Below are 22,660 nucleotides of genomic sequence, written 5' to 3'. Positions count from 1 at the left end.
CATGGTGTAGGAAAATGGAGATGGAAGACCCTGAGCACAGAGGGACAGAAACATACAGAAAATTCTGGATAATCAGTACTTTAATGCTGCCCAGCAATCATACTACATTTTCTTTGTCTAGTCATTCTCCCACTCTTTTAGGTGAGAATTTCATTCCTCTACTTTCTGCTTCTAAATCCAACACCTCATCCTCATCCTCATCTCATTACCTTGTTTTGCTTCCTGTTTCACTGAGAAAATAGAAGCAGTCAGAAAAGAATTTACATGAGTTTCTGTTGCCACACTTACCCTCCTGCCTGCATCTGTGTCTATACTTTGCATCTACTCTTACCATAAGCCATACTCCCTCCCTATTTCATTCTCTCGCCTACTCAAGATTCTTGCTCCAGCAGTTCTCCTCTCTGTCCCACATCATTAATTTTTCCCTCTCTATTAGATCATTCCTATTGACATACAAATATACTATTATTTCATCCATCTTAATAAAGATTCTTCTTGACTCTTCACTCTTTTACCTTTAGCTGTCATCTCATTTCTTTTCTTCCCTATCTGTGTAAATTTTGATTCCTTTACATTTGAGGGTTGTGAATCTATGCTAATTTGCTGAAACGAATTTTATTGGTTATGGCAGAAAAATTAGGATTCCTAGATTCAATAGCACATTGTCATGCCTGTTTCATAATTCCACATGAATCATTTCAAAATGGATCCAAATGTTAGACCATATTCTCTTCAATGGAAGGTAAATTAGAGTTTCTAAGGTGCTCGAAATGGATATAAATTTTTCTACATTCTGTGAGTAGACCCAGAATGGTTTTGAGAGTAAGAATGGCACCTGATTCATCTTGATCTAGATTACATTAGGTAATCTGGGTTTCAGGGCATTTTCCAAGGCTGTAGAAAGATTTTATCAACATGTAGGGAGTCAGACCAGGTCAAGAGTTAAGTGATAAATGTTTGATTTCTTCCGGTTGAGACAAGTCTGATTTCCCTTATTGTTGGAGATTGCCAGAGTAGATACTGTTAGACTGTAAACTTTGATCACTTAAAAATTAAGGGTTATTTTCTGTGACCATTCTGTCATATGTCCTTAAAAGAAAATTGAAAAAGTTAAGTTCTGAACACCTTTGAAATTCCCCCATAATGTTAAATTTACTTTTTTCATTATATATTAATGACTTAATTTATAATTTTTAAAGTATCATAAAATGAAGACATAAAGCTTGTCTTTATTTTTTAAAGAGAATAATATTTTCTAAATGACCTTTTCTGACTTGTTTATTAAAACCTGGAAATGGTCAAAATATTTACCAATTAGGAGGTATTTTCCATTTTTAAAAAACTAAGTTGCGTTTATGATGATTTCTTTAAGAAACTTAAAGTAGATTTTTTTTTTATAACTTCATTTGGCCTGTTTATTACAAAACTGTTATGGAATTTCACACATCTATTTCAGTACACAGCTCGTCATAGACTACTGCACTGTTTCTCATTTTAATAGGCCTCATTTATCCTATAAATAAACCTACATTTTCTTACCTGATCAAGTGAGCAAACAATAGGGGTCAGATGTGTCAAACACTTTAACAAAAAGCACATGTCTGGCCGTCAGGGTGAAGTAGAGTCATATCAAGATTGCTTGAAGTTATTAATGGCAGTAAAATTTATGCTTCCTCCTGTTTTCCCAATTAAATCAAGAAGCCTTTTTTCTTCGGATTCTTCTATCACCAGCTGGTTCCAATACTCTGTGTGTGAATATTGCCTGGGGTCTCTCCATTTCTAGGTGGTAAAAGCTGACCAAAGCACATTAAGTCAATGATGTGGACCTGTAGGCTAGAAAGCAGCCATTGTTAAGGGCTTTATTTTGGCCCTTATCGTTCGTACTACAAGTATGCATATTTTGTAGGGTGTATTATAAATAAGTTGTTGTAGTATGCTCTGGATAAAAGAACACTACAGACAAGGTAATAAAATAACTGAAACATGTTGAAAATATTTTAAAAATAAACTACATGGCGAAATGTACAGTTGTACATACGAAAAGAGAGTGAAATATACCAAAAGTGCTGAATTTTAGAGTACTTATTTCATGAATACGTCTTAATGTGACAAGGCTATAAAGCTTAATGGTAGATTTACAATTTCAGTTTCTTATAGTTTTTAAATTAAATAATTTAGCACAGGAAACATTTATCCATGAACCACTGTATCACAAAACTATTGTTATGCTTGTTTTCAGTTATCATTGTAACCTATACATTCTGACATTTTCCCCCCTGAACTCACAGTTAAAAAACCATTGGCTTTTATCTATTCATTTCAAATCTCTGTTAGATTTGACTGAACAAATCCATTCTAGAAGAGAAGACTCTCCAGTTGAGTTTCAATCTTAAAAATTGGTCTCTCCAAATTCAAGTTTTAACTAAGGCTATCTATCTACTTATGCTGGTTATGTATCTGCAGTATGTGCACTAATAAGTTCAACATAAAATGATATGGAAACGTGTACAAAAGATCACCTAATCTACCTGCAGTATATGTTTAGTGTATTTCAGTATAGTCAATATATGTGTTCAATAATTGTTGCAATTATCTTGTAAGTGGTGGTTTTGCCTGTGGCATTTTCACTATAGTGATAGAGCTTTAAAGGCTCCAACTCTACAGTAAACTTAAAGGCAGTTGTGATTTTTGAAGTATGTTGTACTCACATAAACTTTCTAGGGGTAATTTATCACCTTAATGCTGCTCTATTCTAATATAGGGGTGCTTATATCCCCACTTCTCTTATCTTTTCATGGACCCTTTGTGACTTCGAAGGGAGTTTTCTACTTTGAACGAAGACATGGAGTGCAGAAGGGAATGAGAATCTGGCTAATAATGTGACCCATAATTTGTGTTCTCACTCTGCTTTTACAAAGTATTGGGCTGGGTCTACTGCAGCAGCGGAAATTTGGCTTTGAGTTCTGGTGTTCAGAACTCATATTTCTGCTTGACTGAACTGTGAATGGAAAATCCCAAGTATCTTACAAAATTAGTAGCTAAATGGTGTCTTTACTAATCACTTCAGAGATGGAAAAAACTGAAGACATTATAAAATTCAAAACCCATCAGCATGTGTTTCCCCTTTAATTGGCAGAAAATCGATCGTGAGAGCAACCCAGAGAGCTGACTTTTTTTCTCCGTCAGTTGCTCCAGCTGAACTACAGCTGCAAATTTCTTTAAAAAGAAAAAAAAAAAATCTTGAACGAGTAAGTGCAATAATTCCCACAAAATCAGTTGCTGGAGTTAATGACCAGTTTGTTAAGGCATTAACTGCCCTCAGCTGGGAATGACCAGTTTTGAGGGGAATGGCTGCACAACTGCTAAGATAATTCAGTAACGCGTTCAAATAATGATCCAGCTAATTAACAGTGAATTTCTGTGGAAATCCTATCGAAGTACTTATGACCTCTGCATTTAATAGCCGGTGACTTCATCATGATTCATGTTTATTACCATAAATACCAAAGGAATCATAATGACTAGGCCATTTTATTTTCACCGTGGCCTTATTACTTGAACAGATCTGACTAAGCCACCTATAGTCATGAAGGACCTAGTGCTCAAAATATTCAGTCTTTTCACTGCTCTGCTCAAAATTCACAGAGCCTTTGGTGCTTTGCCAGCATAGCGACTGCTATTGGCAGACTGCTTTAACTTGGGATGCCATTAGGGAATAATTGATGTCTGTAAGTCTTAAAGGAGCCCTTTTGAAATGTCTGCCATTGGTATGATGTAGAGAAATCATAGTTGGTTTGCTGGAGTTTATGGTTCTTCATCATGAATTCTTATGGGAAAATCATAACTCCCAGCCCCAAATTCGTTTAGGATATGCAAGATTTTTTTTTTTGAGATTTATTTTTTAAGAACTCAGATATCTTTTCTTCCAATGAATGAAGAAGACTATTATTAGCTTATAATAAGGGATAAGCTTTAATTTTACTTGGACCATTTAATCTCTCTTAATTGCTGTTTATTGCTATGTGATCTTTAAATTAGTCTTTAAGTAATAATAAATGTTGGCTGCCAGAAAGCGTCTACTTTCTGTGTGCAGCTGTGTTTGAAGAGATGAATTTAGGTTATTTCCAGACATCTTCCCCCCTCCAGGTATTCACTTTTCTCCTACAATATTTTGTCCTTTTGCTGTAGCTGTCAGATATCTGCTAGATACCGTAAAGTTATAGGCTGTGTTTTTATCAAGCAATTAATCACTTGTATAATCATTTATGATTCAATGAATATGACACCTGTGGTTTATATACTATAATCTTCCTTCAAACATTGCAGTTCTTTAGAGGAGATTGGAAATATGTGATTTGAAACAATAAGATATGAATTAGAATCATCAAGGTAACATATGGGTAACAACCATTTATAAAATATTTCCATCTTTTTTTCTGAATAAAAAAACAAGTGTCATCTTGTATCTTTTTTCATTCCCTAAATAAATACAAAATGAGAAGAAAATCAATTTTATAGATATTTGTAAATCAATTGATTGAATTCTAGGGAACCTTTACCCAGATAAAATCTAGAGGACATATCAGCAACTTGGGTTATATAGACCTCTGAGTACAATATTGTAGTCCCTTATATCTGTCATCACCTCCTTTCACACTTTCCTCAAGGGAAAAAAAATATCTCTGGTCATATTCCAGTTTCTTTTGTTTGGTTGTGCTCAGCTCAAACAAATGGGGAAACACCTGTACGTTTTATTTGCCTGGGACATGAAACTTAAAGGTAAATGAAGTAATATAGCTAAGAGTGAGGTTTGTCTTCTGTGTTCTCAGACTTCTCTCTCTGTGTCCTTTCATCTTTTTGTACCCCGTCGCCTCCACAGCTATTCCCCACTCTAGGAGTGAAATTAAGTTCTGTTACAGACAAGGAAGCATGAAAGAAGGAAGAGAGGGTCACAGTGTGTTTGTGGTAGTGGTGGTGGAGGAACACATACTGATGACAATAATCTGTCCTTTGATTATTTTCTTTTCCCAATTTTTGTTCTGATTAAGGGATTTATAACCCTATGAGACTGATGAAGGGTCCTTATCAGATACTGGTCACTGAGTGGAGCCTTGAGGGATGAGGTGACTCTCCTAAGCCCGTACTTTGTGTATAGCAGAGCTTTATAGGAAAGTGACTAGGGACAAGTGGCTCAACCACAGGCTCAGAATATACCTGTGAACCCTGTCTAGCTCATCTCAGAGGAATCTTGGCTGCCTCTTAAACCTACATTACCTCTAACTATGGTCAAATCTTGAGGATAGAAAACCACAAAGACAACATATATATTAGGGGAACGTGAAAATAGTGTTCTCTTGGTAAAACAGAAAAGTGTTATTATCAACATAATAACACTAAGAAATGACATTTATTGATTCAGTTTATTGTGTGTCAGACTCAGTACTAATTGTTTTACCAGGATTTTTTTCACCTAATCTTCACATAACAACTCTTTGAGATAGGTACAGTTGTTATTCCAGTTTCACAGATGAAGAAACTGAAGCACAGAGAATTTAAATAACACTCAAAAGGCCATTTATGCTAGTAAGTGGCAGAGCCACAAATTGAACCCAAGCAGTCTGCCTCCAGAGCCTGAGATTTGAACCACAGCATTTTACTGCCTCTGTTTACCACTCTACTCAACTTTTAAGCTTCTAGCACCTTGTTTTTCTCATAAAATCAAACACTGCTTGATAGCAGTTCTTGTCCAATTCAGTGAGAGTGAGTTTCAGAACTGCTATAGATCTGGTCCCCCAAACTGCTTGGGGGTAATGCAATTTGTCCCTGTCAAGATCTTTCATCCATTGGAACCTATTGCATCTGGGCACAGGTACTCTGATAAATAACTGTTTTTCTTCATTTCATCTCCCCTCTTCTCCTCTTCTACCATCTTCTCACCTCTTTCTCCATAGAGTCCCTTCTTAACTGCATTTCTTTCCGGTACTGTGCCACTAAGGAATGATGATAATAATTTATGTTTATTTGGCATTATTTCACCCTTCCTGCTGCTTCCTGGAAGGCTTAGTAGAGAGTACATGCACACAGGCTTTGTAGTCGACCTAGGTTTGAATCTCAGATTCACGAGCTGTGTTTCCTTTTGAAGGATTCATAACCTTAATGAATGTCATTGCCTCACATCCAGATCAAAGATAATACCTACCTCTTCAGTTGTTATAAGAGTTAAATGAGAAATACATGCTTAACATACAAGAGGAACTATCAGTTTGCTTAACTCTTTCTCTCTTCCCTTCTCTCAAAGAATTGTAGTTATAGAAAGACTGGCTATCCACGAATCTTTTGGGATAGCCTTATAATCCTTGAGCTTCTGTTTTCTTCAGTCCTTTAGTTTTAGCACATTTTTGGGTCATGATAATCATTTTAGGTAAAGATTATGGGAAATTGGGCATATGTTCAGAGACTTTTTTTAAATCAAGCTTTATTTTCTAGAGCAATTTAAGGTTCATAGCAAAATTGAGCAGAAAGGACATTAATTTCCCATATACTTCCTGCCTGTTCCCCCAGCCTCCCACCTTTTTTAAAATTAATTTTTATTGGAGTTTAGTTGCTTTACATAGGTTTTTAAATAGAAGATCACAGATAAAGAAGAATTAGGAAGGTACTGGAGAACTGCAAGGATCTTTCACCTTTGGCCATGAGTATGGGGAGAGAAGGAGAAAGAGAAAGCACACAAGAGCAGAATTAGAACTGGCAGTAGAATGACTCATCCTACTTTTTGAAACTAGATATTTAGTTTTGCTATAGAAAAAGAAAGTAATATAAATTATTGTTGAATCTGAGATGTTTCTTGTATATGTTATTCATCTACTTTTTAAAAATTATTGTAATTTTAGGACTTTTCTCTAGACTTTCTATTCTATCACATATCCTTTATCCTGAGTTATCCTTTGGAAGTGATATAGATATATAATCATATATATATGTGTATGTAATTTGCTCTAGAAGGACCTTCCTTGTTATTCTCTTTATGGGGTACAGATCTCTTAAAGGTGAATCTTTCTTTCCTCTCACCTTACATGAATTGATGTACCACTTTAGAACATTGCATTTTAGAATCCTTTCATTGATAACCAGCAGTAGACAGACAATCCTCAAACATAGAATAGTGTCTTTTTTCATTCTTAGTTCCACACTGAATATTAATGTCTGATTATTTACTTTGATATTAAACAATCTTTTATATTGGATATTGATTTCTCTGTTTCTTCTACCATTTATTTAGTAAGTTGTGTGACTTGGAATCCTACTTTTCAGTGAATCCATTACATAGAGAAAATATTTTCAAATAATATTTTGAAAAAATTAAGTAGGACTAGAACCTACCCACAGCTGAACAACATATAGAAAGAAACTGTAATAGCAGGGAAAGAGACACTGTGCCTTCAGAATATGAGTTTGCTGTAGGAACTTACTTGAAAAGATTTAAAAATACCTCAGTCCCTGGAGAAAAACTAAATACTGTGAAGTATAATCTGACCAAACCCCTAAGGGATACTTTCCTCTCTGGAGAATAAAGTTGGAATTTTTCATTTTTAATCTACGTATCATGCAAACCTATGCAAAGATTTGTTTTCCTATGGCAAGTGTGTTTTATACTAGAATAAGTATAAATGAATGCCTTCAGCAGTGTAAAAATGTGATTTATTAAAATCTATGAGTCTTTTCTATTTAGATTGCTCTGATCCCAAGAGCAAAATACTGGGGTTGGGAACACCCAGTTAGTCCCTACTTTTCTCTTTTTTGGAGTAATTTCACAGTTTTTGCATTACGTTTTCCTCCAGATGTAGTTCCTGCATATGTTGTATTCCAAGTGGTTAAGTTAGTGAATTCATAGATTTTTAGTTAAGATGAAAATGTTTACTAGTATGTATTCATCTGATGAACATATGCTAGATTTTATTGTTTTTGTTTTATGCCAAGAATTCATTTTTACATTGATAGAAAGCCATAGGAAATAGGCTTTAGCCAAACAATTTAAAAAGATGCAAAAGTCTTGATTTTTAAAAATTCTGTTTTTAAAATGTGTTTTATTCTATCATATGTCAGTGTATTTCAGTCTTTTATACCTGATAATAATATCTTACTTGAAAGACCGTTTTACCTTATGATATAAAAATGTTTGAGAGATACTGTAATATACCTCTGGTGTATATAACTTCACCTCTGGTGAAAATTCTGGGGTCAGAGAAACCTGTGTTTAAAGCCCTGCTCACCCACTTACAAGGCTGTGTAGGAAGTATTTATTTTTCTCCAAGTGCTAAGTTCCTCATCTGAAACATAAGGATGATAAAATTTATTTGACAGATTATTTTGAAGACTCACATTGTTCTTCCTTACCATATGATATATTTTTTATTTAACATATAAGCTCCAGGAAAGCAAGAGGCTAGAGAGAGGGTCACTATATGTTTTTAAAAAACACCTGGAAACTTAAAACACTTTTGTGTCAAATCTGAAAATCTTGTAGAACTAGTAATTTCTGTCTTTGACTAAATGTGCTTATTTTTTCAGTTTTAGCCTCTGATTTTTTAAACATAACATTGGTTTTTTTTCCAGCTTTATTGAGATCTAACTGACATATAACAGTATGTACGTTTAAGGTGATGACTCGATATATGTATATATTGCAAAATATATAAGGTTAGATATAAGGGTAGTTAACTATAAAAGTTACCACTTTAAGATTAGTTACCACATCCATCACCTCACATAATTACTTTTTTTCTGGTTGTAAGAACTTTTAAGATTTACTCTCTTAGCAACTTTCAGATGTACTATACAGTATGTTAACTATAGTCACCAGGCTTTTTAGATATTAAAAATAGAATCAATCAGCAGGTATTTATTGAGAAACTTCCATATGCTATACTAAGCCTATAAGAATACCAAGGTATGTCCCCTAAGAATTTCTCACCACCTCATAAAGAGATAACCTAATATCTAAAAAATTTAATAAGAATATAAAATAGTATTTTTAAAAAACACGAAGTATTTTAGTAATTTTATACTATGGTAGACACAAGAATAAAGGTGCTGAATTTATCCTCCATGTCACAGTATATTTAAAATTTTCTTGATATGTTATTTATCAACTAAATTTATGTATATCCTTGATTTTGTTTTAAAACTCCAAATATCTCCAAGGATTTCTCATAGCCCAAATTTTTTAAAAATAATATTGTTTTTTGGATAAAACTTTTTCGCTAAACTTTTCTAGCTCAAGTTTTGTCACTGACTTTGAGATCATAAGTATATCCTTAAAATATGGTCTGTCTGAAAGCATGTAGAAGGACTACATGACATATTAAAGTCCCATTTTATTTTTCAAATCTATGATATATCATTCACTTTTCTTTTTTCAGTTTCAAGGTGTACGAAACTAGAATAATCTTACCTCAGAAGTTCTGAGTCAATCCTTAGACTATGCTTATTATTTCTACCCTTTAGCATTTTATAGTCATGTATTTTTTTTTTTAAGGCATTGTTTACTTTGTTTATTTATTTATTTTTGGCTGTGTTGGGTCTTCGTTTCTCTGCGAGGGCTTTCTCTAGTTGTGGCAAGCGGGGGCCACTCTTCATCGCGGTGCGCGGGCCTCTCAGCATCGCGGCCCCTCTCGTTGCGGGGCACAGGCTCCAGACGCGCAGGCTCAGTAATTGTGGCTCACGGGCCTAGTTGCTCCGTGGCATGTGGGATCTTCCCAGACCAGGGCTCGAACCCGTGTCCCCTGCATTGGCAGGCAGATTCTCAACCACTGCGCCACCAGGGAAGCCCTAGTCATGTATTTTTTTTCCATCTTTATTGGAGTATAATTGCTTTACAATGTTGTGTTAGTTTCTGCTGTACAACAAAGTGAATCAGCTATATGTATACATATACCCCCATATCCCCTCCCTCGTGAACCTCCCTCCCACCCTCCCTATCCCACCTCTCTAGGTCATCACAAAGCATCGAGCTGATCTCCCTGTGCTATGCAGCAGCTTCCCACTAGCCATCTGTTTTACATTTGGTAGTGTATATACGTCAGTGCTACTCTCTCACTTCGCCCCAGCTTCCCCTTCCTGCCCCTGTGTCCTCAAGTCTGTTCTCTATTTCTGCGTCTTTATTCCTGCCCTGCCACTAGATTCATCAGTACCGTTTTTTTAGATTCCATATATATGCTTTAGCATACGGTATTTGTTTTTCTCTTTGTGACTTACTTCACCCTGTATGACAGACTCTAGGTCCATCCACCTCATTACAAATAACTCAATTTCGTTCCTTTTTATAGCTGAGTAATATTCCATTGTATATATGTGCCACATCTTCTTTATCCATTCATCTGTCGATGGACACTTAGGTTGCTTCCACGTCCTGGCTACTGTAAATAGTGCTGCAGTGAACATTGTGGTACATGTATCTTTTTGAATGATGGTTTTCTCAGGATATATGTCCAGTAGTGAGATTGCTGGGTCATATGGTAGTTCTATTTTTAGTTTTTTAAGGAATCTCCATACTGTTTTCCATAGTGGTTGTATCAATTTACATTCCCACCAACAGTGCAGGAGGGTTCTCTTTTCTCCCCACCCTCTCCAGCATTTATTGTTTGTAGATTTTTTTGATGATGGCCAGGCCATTCTGACTGCTGTGAGGTGATACCTCATTGTGGTTTTGATTTGCATTTCTCTAATGATTAGTGATGTTGAGCATCTTTTCATATGTTTTTTGGCAATTTGTATGTCTTCTTTTGGACATGTATTTTTTTTTTATTGTAGCAAATACTATTCTACTTTGTTTATTATTTGTTATTTTTCCAGTTTCTGATTCATAAAAATTAAATATACTTTTTGTTTACTATTTCTTATACATTATCACTGTCAATGAAGTGTGTTTATCACATATTTTGATGAAACAGTAAGGATGGAGGGGCCAGTGGCCAAATCTACTTTTTAGTGGGCTACTGGGAACAATTAATTCTTAGGTTTGTGGTTAATTTTTTTCAAAAGTATACCTTGTAAAATACACATAATCTCTTGGAACTTAGTGATATTTCATAGATAGTGTGCTCCAAACTTTGGAATTGAAATAGGGAGCTCAAAATATTTTCTAAATTAGGGTTATATAATGATTTTTTTTGATTCAGTAGCTTAAAAGTTTTAATGCATTAATTTAAGTGTGTTATACAAAAAAAATTAATTTCTTTGTGGTCATTCCATGCCATGCATGGCATAATATAAAATCTCACCATATCCATGATTTCTTATTTGCAGGCAATGAAAACTACAAACAAATAGCAATGTGTGTTCTTTACCACATAAGCATGGATGACCGCTTTAAATCAATGTTTGCATACACTGACTGTATACCACAAGTAAGTGCTTTAAGTGTTTTTTTAAAAGGCATTCAAAAAATATGTTTTTTGCTTTCTTCCCTTGATTTGCCAGATAGGTTTTTTCTTTAAAATTCCCCTCTTAAAAATAATATAAACTTGTTATATACAATCTGGAAAGTACAGAACATTATAAAAATGAAAGTAACTTTCTGTTATCCCAAACCCAGAGATAACCATTTAAAATTTTGGTACATTTTCTTCTACATGGTTAAAAAAATACTGTATTGAGATTATATGCCATATGTAATTTTATATTGCTTTTTTAACTTAATATATCGTTAAGTACCCTCCCATGTCACTGAACATTCTTCAAAAATTATTCATAATAGTTGTATACTATTTTATTGCATAAGTGTACCATAATTTAAATATTGTTAAATTGTATATTTAGGTTTTTTTCCAGTTTATCACATAAAAACTGATGTAAGTAAATGTATGTAAACAAATGAAATAATGTGGAATAAATATCATAGTATGTAAAAGCTTAACCACATCTCAATTTTTTCTTTAGTTTAAATTCCTAAAAGTAGAATTACTAGGTCAAAAGGTATTTTGTGTATTTGACACAATATGGGCAAATTACCTTCTAAGAAGATGTGAGTTGATTTTTTTCCAGCTGTCACTTCACTTTTAACAGCACTGGATACTATCATTTCTCTAAAAATGGAGTGTCTCTATTTCTTTTTATTTGCATTTTATTTGCATTTCTGTGAATATTGGTGAGGTTGAACATTTTTCACATGCTTATTGTTGATATTATGTTATAAATCATTCATGTCCCTTGATAATTTTTCCATTGGCATGTCAATATTTTAGGATTAATAAATAATATCTCTATATATAATAACTATTTTAACTCCTTGTCATATTACAGACGTTTCCCAACTTTGTCATTTGCCCTTTAATTTTGTTTGTGGTTGACGGTTTTAAATGCTTTGCGTTCTCTGATGGGAAAATGCTTCATCAAAATACTTTTATTTTTATAGCACTGCTCTCAAGAAAGATTTTTGCTATAACTCAGTTGCTTGATATATTTCATATGTTAGGTTTATTTGTCTTGAAGGAGTTTAGTGATTTTTTTTTCATAGACTATAATGGTGGAGATTCTATACATGTGTAATTTTACTCTTAGGGAATTTACATTCATGGAATCACTATTGTGCCATTAATCTTCATTAAACTGAGCTCTACTAATTTGAATACTATCTGATGATTGGAACACTAGTTAGGCTGATTTTTAATATTATTTTTATAGTATGGCTTTCTAAAATAGAAAAAGCAAAATCGCAGGATGTATAATATACAATAAAAATAACACTTTTAAAAGACACTTCAGAAGAATATGTATAGTAAGTCATACTTATTAAAGTAATCCTCTTAAGACTCCTACTACATAATTCCTTATTAGCCTAATATAAGTTATTAAATGTATATTATTTGGCAAATAATTATTATGTAGTAAAAAACAGGCCATAGTTTTTATTAATTTTTATTAATCCTTCTATTCATCCCAAATTAATAAAACGGTTCTAAAAATTGAATTTGCTATTCCAGAATTTTAATACTTTATCTACATGCAATTAAAAAACTGATAAACTCTCAAGGATAATTTCTTAGGCTTTTATACCAGGGGATAAACTAATTATGCTTGTTTACAGAAAGTAGACATCCTTCTAATATGAAGCATATTTTATCTAACAAGGCAAGGCTTCTTATAGAGATAACACATGTCAGACTACAGCCGATACAAAGTGTAATCAAACTCTTTGTCAAACAAGTTTTCAATAAAAGAGTAGCCATGTCAAAGGGGGATTACAGGTGATTTACTACAGTCTCACTTCATATGTTCCAAGGGGTTTTGCTTCACAGTTTCAAAGGGTGTTCCTTTTCCAATCCCATTTAATGTCAGAACTTCATTGACTACAGGATATGAATTGGAAAGCAATGATAAAAGAATGATATTTTTGTCTAGATTGACTGTTTTTATCTAGATTAGATTTTAAAGAAAATAACATTAGATAAAAGAGAAATAAATGTAAACTAAAAAGAGATTGAAAACTTTTTTTGTTAAGTATTTAATTTGGAGTTACCCTTCCCTCTATCCCCTAGAATTTACGATCTCAAACATAAAATGTGAAACTTTATTTTCAATAAATAATCAGAAATAAAAGCCTGTTTAAGTTACTTTTGAAACATTATTATTATTGCAGTTGAAGACTTTGTAGAAAATTCTCCCATACCTTTTCAAGGACAACATTCATGCTTGTTTCCTTGCCAGATAATTTTCTAACATGAAACATTTCTGCAGTGGGGTTTTCAGGACATTTGTGGTCTGTATTTCATGAACAGAATCTTGCAAAATTCATTCAGTGGTCAGTGTTTTGGGGTTTTAGTTTATTATATTTTGTTTTTAAAGCTCAACCCTGGTAAGAATAGTGAGGGTATGTTATCAAATTATGTTGTAAACATCCGGAAACTTTTTAGTATGAGGCCATATTTTGAGAAACCAAATGGTACTCTAGAATAGTATGTTTGTTCCTAAAGTGCTATCCAGCCTATAACTTGTACTTTATAAGGCTCAACTTTGACATATTTGGGGAAAAGTTGACATGGTTTGATTGCCACCCAGTACCAATTGTAAAAGTACATTGTAAAATAAAAGAATCATGGAAAGCAAATTTGGGATTAAATTGAAATTCCCAAGCTTCCTTCAGGAATTAAAACGATACTCCTCTCAGAAGTATTGACTCCTTGAAGTAATGTTTATAATACTAACAAAGCTTTGAACTCATTTGTGGTAGCAACTGATTAACCTACTTATTAAATAAAACCATATCTGAAGTTTGGAATATATTAGAGTTAATGTAATACTCTGTTCACTTTGAAATTATGCACATTAATTTTTGTTTAGTAAATATTGTCAAGTATTACAAATGAATTTTTCAAATGAGCAGCCTAAAATAACTTTGAAAGTAAGAAAGCAGTGGTTCAATTGTCATTCATATTCATTTCAGTGATCAAAAAAGATGTGGGATATGGTCATATTCTTTAATTCCATTAGATACATATGTAAAGGAACTTTATAAACTGTGAAACACTGTACAAAAATAAGGTGCCATTAGTAAATGCTTCTTATTATTTTGGAACCACTCAGAGTCCAATTTAAATACTCCCTTTCTTATATGTGTTATATAGGATAAACCTATACTTTCTAAAATTTCTTCATCAGAATTTTATTAGTCCAAATAAACAATGTGTTAACATTGGGCTCATGGAATAGCATTTCATAAATTAGATTAACCTTAAGAGGTTGTATCTAGTGCATGATCATGGTCTTTTGGGGGAAAAATGATTACTGATTTCTCATTCTTAAAGAGCTGGGCTTTGGTGGAAATAGATTGTGAGTTGCTCTAACATAAGCCTATAATTAGAGCTCACTTTTGTAAATTATTTAATAGTCAGAGTAGATGTTATAAAGTCAACATGCATCATAGTCTCTCCCCATATTATGTTGCTTTGCTTCTTTTGTACTTTATTGCCTCTAATTATCCAATATATTCTCATTTTTTCCCTCTATTATGCCACTATTTTGTAAAACTTGGGGGTCAGGGCAAGTCTTTCTTTATGTATGATCTTAATGGTCTCAGTAGGTGAATTGTTCCAGGTAAGCATACTTGGGGATACCAGGAGTTAATGGTTGTATTCTAATAATAGTTAAGAGTACACATTAACAGTTCATTGTTATTTAGACCTCTAAGATGCATGTTTTGTTTAAATAGGTGCAAATGCCATCCAGATGCTTATAAAAGTATTTATTGGTAATAGAATGGCCAAAGTACATGTTTAGGTAATGATGTCATGGTGTTATTTAACATTTTACCTAGAACAGTGCGCAAGAATCTTCATAGTAATCCACACGTTTTCTACCACAGTTGTCCTATTTGGCCCCTCTTTGATCTACACGCTTCTTTTGAGCTGAATGCTGGTAAACGTCCTTTCTGACAGCCCCCTTTGCTCCTGCCTGCCATTATCTGCTGAAGTTCAGAAACCAGAGCATCACTTCAAACAGCAGAGTTAGGGAGTAGCCAGTCAGAAGAGATTCCTGAGGCATGCAAAGTTCTGCCATAATCATTCAAAGATGTTTGGGTAGGGGGGTCGGGGTGGCAGAGGTGTATGTGAATACAGAGAGCTGTAGGGGTTGGCCTCTGGTCACTGGTAAATAAGTGAAGTCAGGTGCCAGAGAGTCTAGACACAGTGATTTCGGTCCTGGGTCTTTGGTATCTGATACTCAATATGGGACTTGTCTGATTGAACACTATTGCCTCTTCATTGCACAGGCTGAAGCCTTTTAGTGCCTTCCTGTTAAATTAGTAAAAGATGACAATGGACATAGTTAAAACAGAACAAATCTAGTTTTAGTATTTCCTAGTTGTCAGCAATTACACTTACATCTGAAGTGCTATGGGTAGCAGTCAAAGACAGTGTTGCACGTAGAGCTTGAACTAAACTATTATTTTAAAATGTGAACACTTTAAAATTGAAATGTTTCTCTTTCTTATTATGAAAAACTAATTCTATATCATGATGTATTTCATTCACACTTAGTCCTGATTTCTCTTGATTTGGGGATGTAGGTGTTGGATAAGGTTTTAAACCATGCATTATTTTTTAAAAAGCTAACTCCTGAATATTTCACCACAGGACTTAACGTGGAAATTACAAAAACAAGGCAAAACAAAAACCCTCAGCTTCTAACAAATCACCCTGTAACACCGCTCTTAAGGGCAAATTTCATACTACAAGGTTAATTTCAAGTAAACAGCGACAGATATTTTGCCTTGCTAAACATTGCATTGATGTAACAAACAGACTTTTGTTATTTTTAAAAAGCTTCTTGTATTAGGAGAAGTTTGGAAGAAATCTATAGTGAGTTTTTAATTAGAGTATGAAAAACATACTGTATATATTTACATTTTTAGAGGATTGTCACCTACATTTTTATTAATTTGTAATTTAGTTGGCAGTTAATAGGTAGCAAAATCTGTTAAAAGTATATCCAATAAATTAAGATTATTTTATCTTTGCCATAGAATTTTTTTGTTCTGCAACATTATTAAGTGTTAGTGATTAAAGATTCCACTAGCAGCAACATTTGTGTTAAAGAAGTGCTCTCTGGGAAAAGGCATGATACATGCCAACCATTCACCAGCTATAGTGTTTTTGTAGTTCTCAGCAAATAGTGAATTTTATATATATACATATAGTTTTGTTAGAATTATATCTAAGTATTTTGGGGAGCAATTGTAAGTGGATTTGCTTTTTAAATTTTGGTTTCCAGGTGTTCATTGCTAGCATACAGAAATAAGATTAATTTTTGTGTGTTCACCATGTATCCTTTTTGAAACTTAGAAGTTATTTGGAACTAACATAGAGAATAACCAAAACAAGATTTAACAAAATAGGGTCTAACCAGTCAACAAAGGCATGTTGATCTAAAAAGGTATCCGCTGAGATAAAACATAAGAAATTTTTAGGTTATAAATTTAGGATTGACTTCCATATGTTGTTAGCAATTTGACTAAGAGAAAAATATATTTATATAATATGCACTAAGTTAATATGCTATTTACCAATAACAGTAGACAAGCTTCTTAAAAGTATAGCTTAAGGTTTGTTCATTTCTCCTTTATTACATAGCAACTATCGCTCATCATGACAAATCTAGATTACTGCTAAATGGCGTAAGTGGCCTGCCTTTTTCTTCCTACTCTTCTGTCTGCTGCTTCTCAGATCCATCTTCCCTTTCTCTCTCTCTTTTTTTTAAATAAATTTATTGATTAATTGATTGATTTTTGGCTGGGTTGGGTCTTTGTTGCTGCACACGGGCTTTCTCTAGTTGCAGCAAGCGGGGACTACTCTTTGTTGCAGTGTGTGGGCTTCTCATTGCAGTGGCTTCTCTTGTTGCGGAACAGGGGTTCTAGGCACGTGGGCTTCCGTAGTTGTGGCGCGCGGGCTCAGTAGTTGTGGCTTGTGGGCTCTAGAGCACAGGCTCAGTAGTTGTGGTGCACGGGCTTAGTTGCTCCGCGGCATGTGGGATCTTCCCGGACCAGAGCTCGAACCCGTGTCCCCTGCATTGGCAGATGGATTCTTAACCACTGCGCCACCAGGGAAGTCCCTTCCCTTTCTCTTATCATGAAGTAGAGTTCGTTTCTTATTTTATACACACTCCCAAATGATTGGGTCCAGCTTTACAGGTTCGGTTATCAACCATAAATGACAATTCCTAAAATTATACCTTCAGTCCAAACATGTCTTCTAAACTTGTGTTTATAACTTTTACTGACTATCTGCACCAGACTGTCACATAGGCAGCTTAAATTCAGCATGTCCAAAACCAAAATTACTGTCTTCCCTTTAAAGTTTTTTCCTACTTTGGTTTCTGTCTTTTGGTAAATGTTAGCACCACCATCCATGTTGTTGTTTAGGGCAGAAACCTGTGAGTCATCTTTGACCCTTCCTCTCCCTTAACCCCAACATCTAGTCAGTTATTAAATCCCAGTTTGATTCTCTTTCCTAAATATATCTCTGAGCCATCCTTTTTATCTCTATCCCCACTGCTCTACCTAGTCCAGGCAACCATCATCATACCTCGACTTTTCCACTAGCCCCTCAGATGGTTTTGCCACATTTTCTTACCCTGTTTCAATCTATTTTCTACATTGACCAGATCTTTTCGAAACGTAAATCTTATCCTTACACTTTCCTTATTTGGAAGCCTTTAATGTCTTCCCATTTACCTTAGGATGAAGCCCAAAATCCTTAACGTGTACTTCAGAATCCTGCGTGATCTGGCTTTCACCTTATCTCTTAACAGTATTTCCCTCACTCCAACCATGCTTGGCCTTCTCTTAATTCTTCAGAAGAATGACTTTTTTTCCTGCCTTGTAACCTTTGCACAAGCTATTTTCATTGCTCAGAATGGTCTACTTCCACACAACATTTTAAATTCCTTAAATGAAAAGGCTTTATCTAATATACCTCTTATATTCTCCAGTGTACTTGGAAGTTCATATTGAATGCTGAGCATCTAATAGTTCATTAAGCATTCCGTTATTCAACAGTAAAAGCCTACCACTTCTATGTTGAAAATGTAATTGTATTATATTATTTCCAACATACAATCTAAGGTAACATCCTGTGATAAAATAGTGCCTGTGGTTTTTTGTGTGTTTGGGGGTTTTTTGAGTAAAATATGTTTTGTGCTTCTTGCTAGTTAATGAAGATGCTCTTTGAGTGTTCGGATGAACGAATTGACTTGGAACTCATTTCTTTCTGCATTAATCTAGCTGCTAACAAAAGGAACGTGCAGCTTATCTGTGAAGGTTAGTGCCTTTGAGCTTCATAGATAACCTCTATCATATGCTATTGGCATATGATGGAAAATAGATAATAAGGAATTAAGAAATATAGTAAATATGTAAATCCTATTTTTAAATAGTTTTAAAAATTATAGCTATAATCCTTAAATGTCAGACTCAGACTATTCTTACATCATGAGTAGAAACGCTTACCCTTTAGTAACATTTTATAAACCATTTGGTCAGTTACCCTTAATTGAAATTTGATTTTTAAAAATATTTTCTAGATGAAATAAAACTTTTTATTTGCAAAGCAATCTGTTACAGTGTAAGATGTTGCAATACAAATGTATTAGCTATTTGTTTCTATAGTACCTTCATAAAATGATTCATCATACATTATGATATTTCAGAGTTTGCTCAATAGTTTTTTCGTATTTGAGAAGTATACATGTTCATTATAAAAAGTACAAATGAGCAAACAGGAAAAAATTAAAAATTTTACTCCCACTATCCAGAGATAATCATAGGTAAAACTTTGGTACAATGCTTCTGCGTATTTTTAAATTAAAATGGGATTCTCTCTATATATGGTGACATGTTTTTTGAAGTTAATATCTGAATATCATTCCATATGATTAAATACTTTAATAAAACATAATTGCCAGTAGCTGCAAAATAATCCATTAGAGGATTTTCCATAGTTTAATCTGCTAGTTTGTTGCCACTTCTTTTCTGTTACAAGCAATGCTACAGTAATTTTCCTTTCTCTGAATCTTTCATGTTTCCATTTTTATATTCTTAGGATGAATTCCTAGAAGTACAATTTTTATGGGTCAAAAAGTATTTACATTTTAAAACTTTGTGGTACATATTTCATATACATACTGTGCTTCCATTTATGTGAAATTCTAGAAGAGGCAAAACTAATCTGTGTTTAAAAATAAAAAATAAGAAAAAGGGGAAGAGGAGGAAGAGGAAAAGGAGGAGAAAAGAAGAAAAGTAATTGTATTGGGGGACTAAGATTGACTAAGCACAAGGGAACTTTCTGCATTGAATGGAAATATTCTGTATCTTGATATGGGTATGAATTACACAGGGGCATACATTTATTAAAATTAATTGTACACTTAATATTTACGTATTTTCTGTGTGTAAATTGGGGTTTTTTGAGAACCGAAAATTTTAAAAATCATTAAATTTAAATGAACCTTTATTGGGGGAGTTTTTCTGTTTTTATTATCAGGAAATGGGCTGAAGATGCTCATGAAGAGGGCTCTGAAGTTCAAGGATCCATTGCTGATGAAAATGATTAGGAACATTTCCCAGCATGATGGACCAACTAAAAATTTATTTATTGTAAGTGTAGTTTTTGGCTTTCTGTGTATTAAAATAGCCTGAGAATTAAAGCTTTAAAGTGCTGTGTCTGGAAATATAACTCTTCCTTAGCTCTTGTCAAATATTAATTCATGACCCAAGTTGGTTTTTCTTCAACTTCCTTGTAAGTTTAGCTCCTAGAAATCTCAACCTAAGTTTTAATGTTGTTTTTGTTTTACCATCCCTATCCCTAACCTTTTCATCCTCACTCCAGTTTGCTTGCCTTAAACCAGTTCACCGTAGTCTCCCTTAGCAATTTAGCTCAAGGTTATTAAAACAAGAGAATCACATTTGATACTTTTTCTTCCTATGGGTTAAATCATTAGATTAGTTCTTCTGCAGAAATCATATTTTAAATTTGTATTAAAATTCTATTTTATTCAGGATTATGTTGGGGACCTTGCAGCTCAAATCTCTAATGATGAAGAGGAGGAGTTTGTGATTGAATGTTTAGGAACTCTTGCAAATTTGACCATTCCAGACTTAGACTGGGAATTGGTTCTTAAGGAGTATAAGCTGGTTCCATACCTCAAGGATAAACTCAAACCAGGTCTGTGCTACATATTTCACTTCTGCGTAATCATTAAGTTATTGCTTTCTGTTGTGGATAAGGCTGCTAGAACAGTATTTTGTGACCATTATTGTACTACGTAACACGTTTTCTTCCCACGCCTCTAGTTCTAGCCCTAGTTCTAGTTTCTTTCTCTCAGAAAGGCAGTCACTAGTTCTCCTCGTATATGTATGTACTCTCTTCCCTAACAGTATGTTTTTTTAATATTAGTTTCCCTTTCCTATCCTTTCTTCTTATTTTTTTTATCCTGCCTTTTTAAAATTACTAAATACCATCCCGCTCTACATGAGTTCACATGCACACACTAAGTTCTTTGAGGCATTCAAATGACTCTTCTATTTTCTGTGTTTACATTGTCATTCATTTGTAATTTCAAAGACTTATCTCCACCTCTCTACTGCCCCACCACCACGAACTGTCATCATGGAATGGAATTCCACAAACATGGAATTTTGGAAAAAGGACACATTTATAAGCGTGTTAATGATTCATAAGAACTGATTTAATAGCTTTTAGTATCTTTTCTGTGAATTAGAATTTTGGCAATATAAAAGGATTTGTATCAGGACATTTCAATGAAAACTTTCTGTGATTTGACTTTACTAGGTGCTGCAGAAGATGACCTTGTTTTAGAAGTGGTTATAATGATTGGAACTGTGTCTATGGATGACTCTTGTGCTGCATTGCTAGCCAAATCTGGGATAATCCCTGCACTCATTGAGTTGCTAAATGGTAAATTATAATTTATCTTAATTTATTTTTATGCTAATATATAAACAAGTTATGAGTTTAGATTTTTAAATGTGGAATCTGCAATCATGAAATATTATTTATCTTGTTGCGTTACTCATCTTACAGCAACTTAAATTATATAGTTAGGAAAATGAATTAAATATACTTTTACTGGGATTAGATAGCATAGTATCAAATAGCTTTAGGTTGCAAAGTTAAGAATGTTGCTATAAAGTGATTCAGGACCAATTTTACTGACACTACCCTCCTCTTATCAGCCTTGAACAACTAATATTCTACCATTTCTTCTTTATGTTGAGCTTTGTTTTGGTTGAATTGGACCTTCTATCTTGCACAAACCCTTTTTTTTAATATCTTGATTTCTAATCAGAAAAGTTTATTTGGAAGCTAATTCTAATCACCATATTCCCTCCTAGATCCATATATAGTATTGTCCTCTAAACTTTCTGCAGTGAAGAAAATGTTCTCTATCTGCACTGTCCAACACATGTGGCTATTGAATACTTGAAATGTGGCTGTTGGGACTGAGAACCTGGAGTTTAAATTAAATTTAATTAAAATTAACTAGCCACATTGGCTATGGTTACAATACTGGATAGCGGAGGCCTAGATAGTCTTCCCCTTACCTTTGTTTTGCTCTTAAGGGGCAAGGTTTCGTTTTCCATATTGCATACAAAATTTGTCTGACTCTAATAGTATTTTATTAGGACCAAGTTCTCTAGGACCTTGTGTTAGTCTGCTCAGGTCACCATAACAAAATACCACAGACTTGGTGGCTTAAACAACAGAAATGTATTTTCTCATAGTTCTAGAGGCTGGGAAGTCTATCAGGGTGCCAGCCAATTTGATTTCTGGTGGGGTCTTTCTTTCTGGGTTGCGTAAGGCCACCTTCTTGTTGTGTCCTAACATCCTCATATGGCAGGTGGGCAGAGGAAGTGGGGGAGAGGGAGAGAGAGAAAGCACGAGCACACACAAGTGCTTGGGTATCCCTTCTTATAAGGTTACTAATCTTGTGGGATCAGGACTCCACCCTTATGACCTCATTTAACCTTACTTGTTTCCTTATGGCCCTATCTCCGAATATAGTCACATTTGGGATTAGGGCTTCAGCATATGAATTTTGGAGGGATGCAATTTGCCCATAGCAGATATACATTAAAAGTAGCTAATTAGTA

General features: G+C 34.1%; 1 protein-coding gene across 3 annotated transcripts in view; it reads left to right on the top strand.

The window, feature by feature from the left end:
* KIFAP3 (kinesin associated protein 3) overlaps nucleotides 1-22,660 on the top strand; it is a 173,325-nt gene that overhangs the window by 83,874 nt on the left and 66,791 nt on the right. For all 3 annotated transcript variants that reach the window (XM_007172509.3, XM_007172508.3, XM_057548060.1), the window contains exons 11-15: nucleotides 11,305-11,405; nucleotides 18,700-18,808; nucleotides 20,031-20,143; nucleotides 20,546-20,711; nucleotides 21,339-21,464. In XM_007172509.3, the coding sequence (XP_007172571.1) occupies nucleotides 11,305-11,405; nucleotides 18,700-18,808; nucleotides 20,031-20,143; nucleotides 20,546-20,711; nucleotides 21,339-21,464 (615 nt within the window). The remainder of the gene's footprint in view (nucleotides 1-11,304; nucleotides 11,406-18,699; nucleotides 18,809-20,030; nucleotides 20,144-20,545; nucleotides 20,712-21,338; nucleotides 21,465-22,660) is intronic.

Source organism: Balaenoptera acutorostrata, chromosome 1 (genome assembly GCF_949987535.1).
Source record: "Balaenoptera acutorostrata chromosome 1, mBalAcu1.1, whole genome shotgun sequence".
In the NCBI taxonomy this organism is placed as follows: domain Eukaryota; kingdom Metazoa; phylum Chordata; class Mammalia; order Artiodactyla; family Balaenopteridae; genus Balaenoptera; species Balaenoptera acutorostrata.
Note: the sequence above shows the minus strand (reverse complement) of the source record. Positions and strands in the feature narration are given on the sequence as shown.